The sequence below is a fragment of the Dermacentor variabilis genome, chromosome 10 (genome assembly GCF_050947875.1).
Source record: "Dermacentor variabilis isolate Ectoservices chromosome 10, ASM5094787v1, whole genome shotgun sequence".
Taxonomy (NCBI): domain Eukaryota; kingdom Metazoa; phylum Arthropoda; class Arachnida; order Ixodida; family Ixodidae; genus Dermacentor; species Dermacentor variabilis.
The window spans coordinates 98437930-98450339 of NC_134577.1; the positions used below are offsets into that span (position 1 = coordinate 98437930).

The window sequence follows — 12410 nt, forward strand, 5'->3', positions numbered from 1 at the left end:
ACGTCTACGTAAGAAATCATTTTCACCAAAATTTGCCCCTGTGAACCACACAGGGTGTCCCGACTATCGTGCACCGAGATTTTTAAGTATGCAAATGCCACGTAGGTGGACAGCACCGAGGTAATATTGTTTTCCGCAGATATGATTTAGATTATGTATTTTCTTTATTTTGCATTCCACCTAAGTACGTAGTTACTCTCATTTAATCAACTCAAACATTACAATTAGATGAAAAGTGACCGTGAGAAAATTGTAGAGCAACATGAACTCCCGATACAGCTTTCTCTTGCTCGATACGTGCTGCATAAAACTGTTTTTCCGAGCGGGAAAGAAGCCCGCGAATACACGCGCAGTGCCTCGAGTTGACAGTCGCGCAGCAATGTTGCGTTCGCGGACGGAGGTTCGAATGGCGATGCGGGACGCGTTTTCTTTTTTTTTTTTTTTCCCCGGTGAGAACCCAACCAGCGACCGTCCGCCGTTCGACCAATGTCAAACCATGGGACGGTAGGCAAGGAAAGGTTCAGGGGTGGGGGTGGGGGCGGGGGGGGGGGAAATAAAAAAAAAAAGGGATGCGTGCTGCTTGTTATCTCCTCTGCGATCGTTGACACTCGTCGGCCGCGCGGTGCTGTCGGCTGTGTGCAAGGAAGAAAAAAAAAAACGTCGCCGACGATCACCATAGAGCTGAGCTCTTTAAAGAGATAGATGGTAGAAGCAGCTGCGCGACCGCCCTGTCGCGGTCTTTCTGGCGGCGTCGTGGTTACCAAACGCGGATGCACCATAGAGTCACATATAGAGTAACGCATAACACCATACAGTTTCTTTGCGCTAAAAATATCAACACGCAATACCAAATAGCCCTACCAGTCTGCTTTGTCGAACGTATGGATGCGCGGTCACACTACGTTCCACGAGGCCGCGCGCATACGAGCAGGCACGCATGGATTGCGCTCGACGGAATCGGCACGTCGGTGTCATCAGCCTGGTTAAGCCCGCTGCAGGGCAGAGGCCTCTCCCATACTTCTCCAACTACCCCGGTCATGTACTAATGTCATGGCCATGTCGTCCCTGCAAACTTCTTAATCTCATCCGCCTACCTAACTTTCTGCCGCCCCCTGCTACGCTTCCCTTGGAATCCAGTCCGTAACCCCTAATGACCATCGGTTGTCTTCCCTCTTCATTACATGCGTCGGTGTGACGCACACTTAAACAGACCTGCGCAAACAGAAGTCGAGAGTCTCTTCTAGCGCTCTGTTTCGCGCTGATCTATTCAGTGTGGATGTTAGGTTAAAAAAAGAACGTTCCTTGTTTAGTCTCTCTTCAAGCGAGGCGTCAGTCTTTACTTGATAATTATGTTATCTGGACGCTGATTCAACGGTAGCTCAGATGCCACGGCGTTGCGCAGTTGGGCGCGAGGTCACGCGGTTTCCATTTCGCTCGCATTACGAGGCGGGGAGGCATGCAAGAAAACGCTGGTACGAATTCTGACCAGCTGGAAGGCGTGGTGTGCGGGGGCCCAAAGTACGGTGCGCGAGCGTTTTTCCTAATGCAGGCTCCTCATCGAACCCTCGACCTATTACTGAGCAGCGCATCAATGGCAACGGGTGAACACAATGTTTCTTCGCGTTTTTTTTTTTTTTTTGTCCTGGCTGTTTCGTACACGTTACAAGGCGTTTCGAAACGACCAGTACGACAAAAATAAACATAAAATAAAAGAATGTCCTGAGAACGCCGAGTTCGCCAGTAAAAAAAAAAAGCATAAAAAAGACACTATACCAACGCTGCTGTGTCCTTCGTCAGCCGGTTGCTCCGGTGCCGTGTTTTCCTGTCAGATCAAACACCACGCCGCCGACTCCACCAGCTCGTCCCCTTTTTCGCACAACCATCCGCGATCGTTTCTCGTGTCCCTCTTTTTTTTTTTTTTGGTAGCCCTTTGTCAAGCGGTGTGTTTGAGAGGAGGGGGGGGGGCATGCACGAGGAACGGGGAGCCGAGCTTCCCTCCTCTCCCGAAACGTTCACGCCCTCCCCAATACTCCGCGTCACTAAACCGTGCAGTGAAGCGAACGCTACGGGTCGCGATCGTCTGGAGGGCCCAAAGCAGCAACGAGAACCAGCTGCGGTGTGTCACCGAGAGGACGCCCATTTGCAAACCGCTAATGGCTCCGTCATTCGGCCCGCATCGCAGAGTGGTGCGGGGAAGCAGATGTGCTGCCCTTTCCCATCAGTTATCTCTCTCTCTTCAGCCAGCGTAGCGCACGTAGGCGGGGAACACGACTCTCTTCTGGTACCACATCTCCTGCTTGATTAAAACGCTCTGCTGGAACATCAAGGAAGGCGCCAAAGGAAGTAATAAAGAGATAATTTAAGAAAGTGCAGTAGGCTCCAAAGATTACGGGACGCGGTATTTGCGGAAAGAAGCTGAATTCCCGCGAATCGCGGAAACAAAGCCTCTGAGCCAAAGTTTCCGCGTGCGGTTAGTCTTCGCGACCCGCACAGTGATCCATTAAATAATGCACAGCGTGTCCCACGTAACATGTGTGTGTGTGTGTGTGTGTGTGTGTGTGTGTGTGTGTGTGTGTGTGTGTGTGTGTGTGTGTGTGTGTGTGTGTGTGTGTGTGTGTGTGTGTGTGTGTGTGTGTGTGTGTGTGCTGGACAGATCAGAATGACGTCGCTTGGAGCAAGTCAGGCGACTCTTTGTTTTTTTCCCTAACTACACAATTCGTTATTACTAATTGATAAACTTCTTAAATAGTATATTGAGAGCGAAAGTGTCATTATCAAAGAAACAACGCAAAATTCGGAAAAGTGTCACGGGGCACTTTTACGCATTTCGTGGTCTTTCGGGATTGGAACAATATTTTCACCTAGCAGGTACTGAGCAACAGAAAGCTGGATTGGGAATGTTTTAGCATGGTCTAGAATTTTTTTCATTGGCACCTATGCTCAGAGTATACTAGCTGAGCAGAGTCCTATACTCCGTTTCAGGTGCAACGCTGTGGAAGCTACGCACCAAGTCCGGTGACGAAACGCAGTGTCACACCTCGCGTTCCGTCCGCGCTTCGCTGCGCGCCAACGGCGTGAGGCTGCCGCGACGAGATGGGTTTAAAAAAAAAAAAGAATGAAACGCAACGAAGAACAAATTGATTTAAAACAAGGGCACTGGGTAGCCGTACACCATAGTTTGTTGCAAATTATTAAAACTTTTTTTACATTCAATACTGAACCTAAATAAAGAAGTTTCACACAAGTTCGATCAGATTATCGAACTGTTTTTCAGTACGGACGCGGCCACAGCAAAAGGCATCGCTAGCCTCCATAGCGTTGTCCCTGATGTCCGAAACGGAGTAAAGTAGCGTGAAAACAAACAGCTGATCTCAGAGTAACGACAAAACATACCTAATGCTTCGTCCTCAGCGTGAGACGAAAGTAAGCGATGATCGATTTTGCCATTTATTTGTTGCTGCCAGGGCGAAGGGCCAGTGTCACACGCACACTTCTGATCGCGATTGGGGCCGATCCGCATCGTATTTCTTGATCGCGATCAACAGTGGTCGCTGCTATACGGGCCAACGATCCGGACCCAGTTATCGTCTGCTGATCGTCGGCAACCATGACTTCGGGAACTCTAAGAACTGCATAATGCCTTGGCTCCAAATTCAGATTTGCAAAATGTGATTAAATTTGGACAGTATTTCAATTTAACGGCTTACTGTATTGCTGACAAAAATATTTTTAAACGTTCTTTCTTGAGCTGCCTTCCACCTTTGTTTTCAGCGTTTTCAGAATACTGCGCTAGAGTGCGCAGACCAGCAAGCAATCGCGTTCAAAGGGCCTGATCGCGATCGCCATTTTTGGATTTGGACTTTTGGAATTCCAAGGTGCCCTTAGGTATCGCCTAATAGACGCGAATGCAAAGCCTTGGAAAGCCTACTGTAATTCACCTTAATCCACCTCCATCAACGCTAATCCACCTTAATCTACCCTAACAACTTAACCCACTTCATCCACCCTAATGCTCCTTAATATGTCTTAATCCTTGTTCATGCAACTGAATCCTCCTTTATACGCCTTAATACCCCTTAGTCCCCTAATCCCCATTATTCCACCCTAATCGGTCTTAATACTTCTTCATTAACCCTAATTCCCATTAATCCACCCTAATCCAGCTTAATCTTCATCCACATTAATCCACCCTTTTCCTCCTTAATACAGCTTAATCATCCTTAATACACCCTATAATCCACCTTAATTAACCTTAATCCTCCCTACTCCATGTTATTCAATCACTAATCATTAACTTGGCTAATCACTAATCTCTTATACACGGCCGGACATGCTTTAGGTGGCTTCTGGCCTTCCTGGGTCGCATGATATTTTCTGCTCACAACGAGACCTTGAAAGAGATCTAAAGGCGTGCGCCTTAAAACTTAAACCGCAATGTGGACCAGCTAGCGCTCACCACCTGCAATACCACGGGTATACTTGCCACTGAAATTTCCAGGGCCTGCATTCATTGTATGACTGACGCAAACATCGACGTAAGCTGAAAATAGCTCCTCTAGAAGTCGCTATTTCAATTTTCATTACAACAGGCAACGGATCCTAACGATCGCGAAAAGTGCGATCGAGAGGCTGCATCTTGGCACATAAATGTTCCCAGCGGAAAGCAGAATCTGTAGTGCTGCATTTCCGGCTGAATAACAACAGTGGGCGACGTGCGAGGTGATGGAGTACCAGCAGAATATTAAGTATACCGAGGACAACCCCATTTTGATCCAACGTACAAATTGCCGCAGCAGAAACGCTGCTGAGCAGGCCGGAAGAATTTAAAAGATGCAGCATTAGGGGATGCTTTGATACGAGCAATAAGAAAGACGACTCGCCTCGCAAATAACACTGTTCTTTGCCGGAACAAAGTTCTTTCGGCCAATGTTAGGCAGCCACTGCTTCCTGTGCAAGCCGTCAGGCTTTCCTTGTGGTATCATAAAAAACTGCATAACCATCTTCAGGCTTGTTGCTGCAGTTATATTGCTATATATACAGCACGGCATAGCGCTATCACAGAGCAAGAAACACAGCGTACAACGTGCGCTACGCCGAGCTAGCCGAGCTGAGGAGAAAAATGGCGAACAAAACGGAAAAACACTAACAAAACGCAAGATCCCCGCGTTTCCAAGGGCAACGGCAGGGAGACCAATCGTCGTACAGGAAAACGGGCACAAGACCGCTTTCCGCGGATGGAGGGGGAGGCAATGGGGCGAGGAGGTCGCGTGGCGGCGGCAGAGTTCAAAGAGTGGCAGTACTTTCAAATTATCGAGGGACATTACGCTGCCACGGGCTCACGCGGCCGCTGCTTCCAAAATCGTACTCGGCAAGTAACCCGACTAATCGACGCGTCAAGTAGTCGTGCGCGGATGTTCCTGTTCGCATACATTATTACAGTGAAAGTAATTTTCGATTATCTGGCTGAGCCACGCGATACGGACGCGACTCAACGGCACCGAAACACGTATACCGAGCGCGTGTAAAGGCATCGCCGTCGGAGCATGTAGCTTCGGGGCCGTGTTGAGTCGTTCGATACTGTTGGTCGCAACAAAGAAACGAAATCGACATCCCGAGGCCCGCATTTTGTGGCTATCAAATTAAATTTCTATTTATTTATTTATTTATTTATTTATTTATTTATTTAGCCCTTGGACGCCACCATATGATCGCTAGGGTCGGCCACTAGGCGTCCGACGGACGCAGGAACACAAAATGTCCCCAAGCCGGCGTTCTTCCAGACAAGCTTACAGGCGGCAAAGACGCTTCGCTGTTATAACTGTCGCGCATTACAGATTCACGACAGACCCGTGGTGCGCTTTGCGCGGACGCGACCGATAAGAGACATCCGGCATCGGAAGCGGACTGAAAATATAAAGAAATAAAGGGAAGAAAGAAAATGCGCAGCAACGAGTACCTTCCTCGTCGACCCGCGGTCGTGGTGTCTCAAGGACTTAAATCGCGCCTAGCGCCTTTGACGGCAAAAAGAGCCGTCGCCTGAGGGCGTTCTCAAGAGCGTTCCATCGCGTACCCCGTGGTCGCACGGGGCCCTTTCTAAGCACGATCGAGTCCGAAAGGCATCGAATCTCTCGACGGTGGCTGGCTCCCTTCCGCAGCTTGCTCAAAGTAGGCAATCGCGATAGAGAGACTCTGACCCGGTCGGCCTCGATCGCGATCGAAAGCGACCCGTGTGACCTGGGTGTAACCCTTCGGCGCGGTCCCGTCGCGGAAAAAAACTACGCAGAAATGCTGATGCAAACTTGCCAATTCCGTCGGAGAATCCCGGCTCGGTGCCGCGGTCTCCGCACTGCGACGGTGCCCTGACCAGCGCTGTTCCCACGATGTCGGACAGATATCCCTGCTGGGACACGTCAGCATTCAGCGCCGGTGCAGACGCTCGGACGCCACACGCCTGGCTGGCGCATCTGCTGCTGGTGCGAAATGGAACGGCGCAAGGCTCGAGAGCTGCTCGTGCGCTGCTCGGACTTCGGAGCACGAGACGTGACGTGGCGCGGTGGGGTGCGCCGAGTTCCACAAGCACGGCCATTTGCAGTGCTCTCGCAGGGGGGACCTCGCGTTTGAAAGGGCTGCACTGGAATAGGGCCGTAATTTGATGTCTCACAGATTGCCGCGCCACCTGTGAGTTGGGAAATAAACCAGCAAACGCCAAACCTTTTCCAAGTTTGTTGCTTAAAATGTGCTTCAAGCTTTTTAACAGAGTGCGCGCACGTGTGGCAGGTCCATCTATTACGCCGCGGTTTCTTGGCCGCGGTGGACGTGGCGCGTCGCCAGTGGGTGTGGGACGCGTGCGAGGATGACGTTGCGGAGCGCGTGCCTCGAGAGAAATTACACGACGTTCGTTGTTCACGACGAAAGTTTCTTCAAACAAGGGCAGAATTCGGACAGGTCTCTGCCTCTGAACCTTGGGACGACTTTCGCTTTGCCCGTGTGCCAAATGTCTAAAGGAAGAAGAAGAAGAAAGAAAAAGAAGCCAGCCGCTGCGTTTGTAATTTTCCCCCTTACTCTAATTAGCGTTTGTCGCATGTATGAGAGCGTTCAATTTCAAGTAGGGGTGTGACAAAATTCGAAACTTTCGAATAATGACTCGAATAGTCACTATTCGTAAATGCGAATATTTTTCGGATACTTTTCGAGTATTTCGAAACGTCAAACGCGTACAAATAAACATAAATTTGGAGCAACAGTACGGTACGTTATCACCCATGCGGGCGTAGTGCAGACATAAAACATGAGCACTTGCGTAATGCAGCATGCTACGTCACTTGGGTAGCCATACTGTACAGGCTATACAGCGATCATTCGTACTCTCTGAAGAGTCCTGTGCATGCGAAGAAACTACTCGTTTCCTTCTAAAGCTCCATTCGTGTTTTTAATGAACAACACTTACTCATAACCTAGTGCAGTGACAGAAGCTCGCTAACTTTAATAACTACAAGTTGTGAACAGCGTATTACATTAATTGTGACGGCGGCCATTCATTATTCGAAAACTATATTCGAAATGTATCGGCGCAAGTATCATGCTTCTCATCAAAAGGCAGATAATCGACGTGAACACCAGGGATGTCAGAGGCATTTTAGCGTTAGATCTCGCCAAAGCCTTTGACACCATCACACACAGATTGATTCCGGAATCCATCTCGCACCTAAACTTAGGGAAACGCTTTCACGCTTGCGTCAGCTCATTCTTAAGGGACCGTAAAGCCACTATTAGGGGCTAAGGGCACTCCGCAGGGTGCAGTAATATCACCCCTCCTTTTTAATATAGCGATGAAAGGCCTCTCGGAAAGACTGGCTAGGGTCGGGGGCGCGAATCATGCGCTCTATGCGGACGACATCACCGTTTGGACCGGCAGGGGGTCCGAGGGGGCCGTGGACCGTGCCCTTCAGGAGGCCTCGGATATTACGGAAGAGTACTTAAAAGGGACGGGACTCTGTCTATCACCCTCAAAGTCAGAACTACTGCTTTATAGACCGGATCGCAGGGGCAAGAGGCACTCTACCCCTCTCGAACAGATTCCTATTAACCTATACGCAGAATCTGGTCAGATCTAGAGTCGAATCGGTGAGGATTCTAGGTCTGATCCTAAATGCAAAGGGAAGCAACAATCAAACTGTTGTCCGCGTCAAGGCAAAAACGGAAAACATGCTCCGATTAATCACAAGAGTCTCGAACCGCAGAGGCGGCCTCAGTGAGAGCAATCTCCTTAGGCTGTATCATGCGTACCTCATGCGTCACATAAACTACGTAGCATCGGCGCTCAACCGGTCCCGCTCGGAGGAGGCCAAAATTGATGCGCTGATGAGAAAAAGCATTGAACACATACTGGGAATTCCCACTAGCACCAGCACGGAGAAGCTCCTACAATTAGGGGTTCACAATACCCTTGACGGAAGTAATCGAAGCACAAAGAACGGCACAAACCGTCCGCCTCTCGTCTTCGAAGGCAGGCAGAAGCACATTAATGTCCGCAGGTCCAGCCCCCTTGGCGGTCGACGAGAATGCCATCATGCTCTCTCACACCGTTAGGGCAGCCTTTCAAGTTAGCCCTTTTCCCCGGAATGTACACCCCCAATATAATGCAGCTAGACGCAAGGCACGAGCCCGCTCTCTCATTGACTTTACGCACAAAAGCCTGCAATTAACTATGTTGATGCTGCCCAGTATGGGCGCACAGATTCATTTGTAGCTTTTGTAGCTGATCCTCACAGGAAAATTCTTAATGCAGCTTCGGTAAGACACACCACGGTAGCGGCGGCTGAACAGGCTGCCATCGCGCTAGCTATGAATGACCCTTCGCGGCCTTACATCTACGCTGATTCGAGATCAGCCATACGACCCTTTCTATCTGGCCTAATATCGAAAGAGGCGGCGGCTGTAATCAAGCAAAGACCGCCTGATGCTGTTCACACTATCGCATGGTTTCCGGCGCACATGGGAACCAATGTACATCCCAGCAAACCCAACCCGAATGAGCTAGTTCATGACCAGGCGCGAGGTCTAACATTCCGCAATGGTCCTGATACGCTAAGCAGTCGGGATTGTGAGCATAACTCTGATCCTCTACGCTCTTTTAATAAAATAGTTAAACACTATCAGCTTGGGCGCAGGCAATTCCCACTGCCACACCCACAGCTAACTAGACCTCGATCTTCCACATTGAGAATGTTACAAACCCTTAGAGAGGAAAGTTTAGCCGCTTTGCTCCGGACATCGACCCACACTGCCCCGAGTGCAATGAAGAGTGTTGCTCGTTAGCACACATGCTCTGGCAATGCTCTGCGTTACAAAACGCATCTTTTAATAAACAAGAAGACTGGGAAGATGCCTTTAAAAGCGGCGATCCCCAGGACCAACTAAGGGCTGTCCAAAGGGCCCGCGAACAGGCGGAGGACCATGGTCTTCCGACCCCAACGTGGGACGGCCCGCAACTACGACTTAGCAGTTCCTTAGGGTGACTGACTGACTGACTGACTCGGACACTCGCAGTTTGTTTATTACCGGGTCCCTTTCCGTTCGGTAACCATCTGTTCCGTAGGCGTGCCTCCATCCTGCGCAGCAGGCATGCGAGATAAGTGTGAGCTTAGAGGTCAGCATCAACAAATACCCGCCGTGGTTGCTCAGTGGCTATGGTGTTGGGCTGCTGAGCACGAGGTCGCGGGATCGAATCCCGGCCACGGCGGCCGCATTTCGATGGGGGCGAAATGCGAAAACACCCGTGTGCTTAGATTTAGGTGCACGTTAAAGAACCCCAGGTGGTCAAAATTTCCGGAGTCCTCCACTAAGGCGTGCCTCATAATCAGAAAGTGGTTTTGGCACGTAAAACCCCAAATATTATTATTATTATTATTATTAGCATCAACAAAGGCGTTTGGAATAAGCAACGTGGCAGATTTCGGCGACAACGTCATTGTAAAGCCTTCAATCACCGCCGCGCCGGGCTGATACCACGTGACCGCCACGTCTAGTTTCGCGGTCAGGAATAGTATCCCTTCTCAAGTCCACAGCCACACTGCACTTGGTGCGTGCTTTTGAACGGGTCGCATAAAGGCACTGTAATTAATTACTCGGGGCGCTTTGGGCCTAATCGAAGATTCCTCTGCCGTAAGCAGACAACTGCCTGAAAAGCGCAAAACATTTGGACACAAAAATTTTCGCGGTAGTACTGCAGCACTCCTTTAACCTAGTGTAAACTGCACGCAAGCTCAGAGGTTATTGGCCCCCCAGTTCTGTGCAGCACTTTCGGGGATACTCCGTGCGTCTAAAGTCGCCCGCATATGTTTGACATGTAGCTTTTAACGCGGCGAACCCGCAGCACGTAATTGACCACGTGGCAAGCACACTACGTCCACAATCTGAAAAAAAAAAAATACGGAAGTGCACAGACTGTACAGACCAGCTTTCGCGGTCGGTATACAGTCGAGAATTGCGAAAGCTACCGGTAATTTCCGGGTGATTGAAAAGCGAATTAGTGTTCATATGCCAAAACATTTATAAACGCGTCTTTGCATGCACCCTCGTCTGCTGTAATTTTTTACTTCCAAGCACCAAATAAAAGGTTGGGTTAATTTTCCAAGTGTTCCCACCCCCTTTTTCTTTCATGTATTTCTTTTCATGGTTTCCAAATTTCCCGAAATCTTACAACACTGACTGCGGTACTATTGCTGTGGCTTGAATGAGGCGAGGAAATAAAATATTATTTTTCGTCGGTAAATATGATCTCTTGCTGATTTGGAAATGACGGCTGAAGGTCTACGAGGGGGAAGGGGCTTACGTTGGCGCCTATACTAATTCTCAAATGCGCAGCGCTTCCGGTTCACCTTCTGGGCGACCGGGGAATACATTCAAAATAAATAAAAAGAATATAGAAGAAAACAGTGCAGTACAAAATTCATACGGTTCACTATAGATATAATATCAGAGCATAAGTTTAGTTACGAGCTGAGTTACGGAAGTGTCTAGAATAATCAGAATTAACTTGAAACCACTGATCATCGAACGCCAGAGCACATAATCGTAGACTTTAGAGACCCGCAACGTGAGCAAGACTTTGGCGAAATTCCTGGAAATCCGGAAATAGAAAGACGAAGTAATTACGTCAGCAGTGACGTCACACACAAGAAGGTGGCATGATTTTAACCGGCCAATTAATGAAAAACAGTTAACCTAAAGTTAACCTAAAGATAACCTAAAGAACACCAGCGCCGAGGTGCGAGTGCCACTAAGAAACACCGAAGTCAAAAATTAAGGTCGCCTACCGTTCTTTTTTTTTTTTCCGCACACACACTCCCACCACATTCACATAGTTAGGTAGAAGTGGAATATCTGTGCAAAACTTCTCATCGTGTGCCGGGAACGCGTTGTACTTAAACACTTGCGGTTTTATGCATGTCTGTCGTTTTGTGAGCTGTTTTCAAAGCTTTGAACGAGTCGCATTTTGCTTTCGTCTGTGCATTTCGCCGTCGTGATAGGGAGTGAAGCAAGCCGTAGCATGATCCACCCCGACACGCAAACATGCCGCCATCTCGCGTGTAATTAGATTTAGGTGCACGTTGAGAACCGCAGGTTGTTAGAATTCATCCTGAGCCCCCCTCCCCCCTCCCCTCCTCTCCCGGACGCTACGGTGTGCATCGTAATTATATCGTGCTTTTGGCATGTACACTGAACAATTTTATTTATTTATTTATTTTCTATCTATCTATCTATCTATCTATCTATCTATCTATCTATCTATCTATCTATCTATCTATCTATCTATCTATCTATCTATCTATCTATCTATCTATCTATCTATCTATCTACTTATTTTTGCCGCAATCGCCACAGTATACGCTTCGTCGGGCTGTGTCACCATATAATTCTGAAATTTTGAACCCAATTTACTGACAGGAACGAATGTGGCGCGTATGAACATGCATCGGATAAGCGAAAACATTCAAAATATTTATACCTGAATACAGATTTTAAAAAAGATGTGTCGTCTTGGCATCTTTATAGTGTGGCTTTATTTGCAAATGGACAAACCTAACTCGCAGGATTAAGTACGCGAGTCTAAAGGCAAATTTTCAAGGTGACGAGTCACCGAAATGTGCGAACGCACGGATAACGTTTCAGCTAAGGCGCGTCAAGCTTAACGAACGGCTTCTTTGCGGATTAAAGACAATCCGTGTGTTTGCATGTCTTTGCCTGCCGCAGTCTCAAGCAGGATGTGAGACCGGGCTAGTTGGTACTCCATGCTGAAGTGACCAGCGCAAGAGTGGTTACGGGACACAAAAAGGCGACCAGCTAGCGTGGTCGCACACCCTGCTTCAGTTCATCTCTAGTTCGTCGGGCTTTGTTGATTGTGCTAA

The 12410-nt window shown here is 48.7% G+C and overlaps 1 protein-coding gene across 4 annotated transcripts in view; it reads right to left on the reverse strand.

Annotated features, from left to right (window-relative positions):
- The window catches only part of LOC142560842 (ATP-dependent RNA helicase DDX4-like), a 109037-nt gene extending 102436 nt beyond the window's left edge, over positions 1-6601 (reverse strand). For all 4 annotated transcript variants that reach the window (XM_075673223.1, XM_075673224.1, XM_075673225.1 and 1 more), the window contains exon 1: positions 6304-6601. In XM_075673223.1, the coding sequence (XP_075529338.1) occupies positions 6304-6586 (283 nt within the window). In that variant the 5' untranslated portion in view covers positions 6587-6601. The remainder of the gene's footprint in view (positions 1-6303) is intronic.
- Between the last annotated feature and the right edge of the window lie 5809 nt (positions 6602-12410).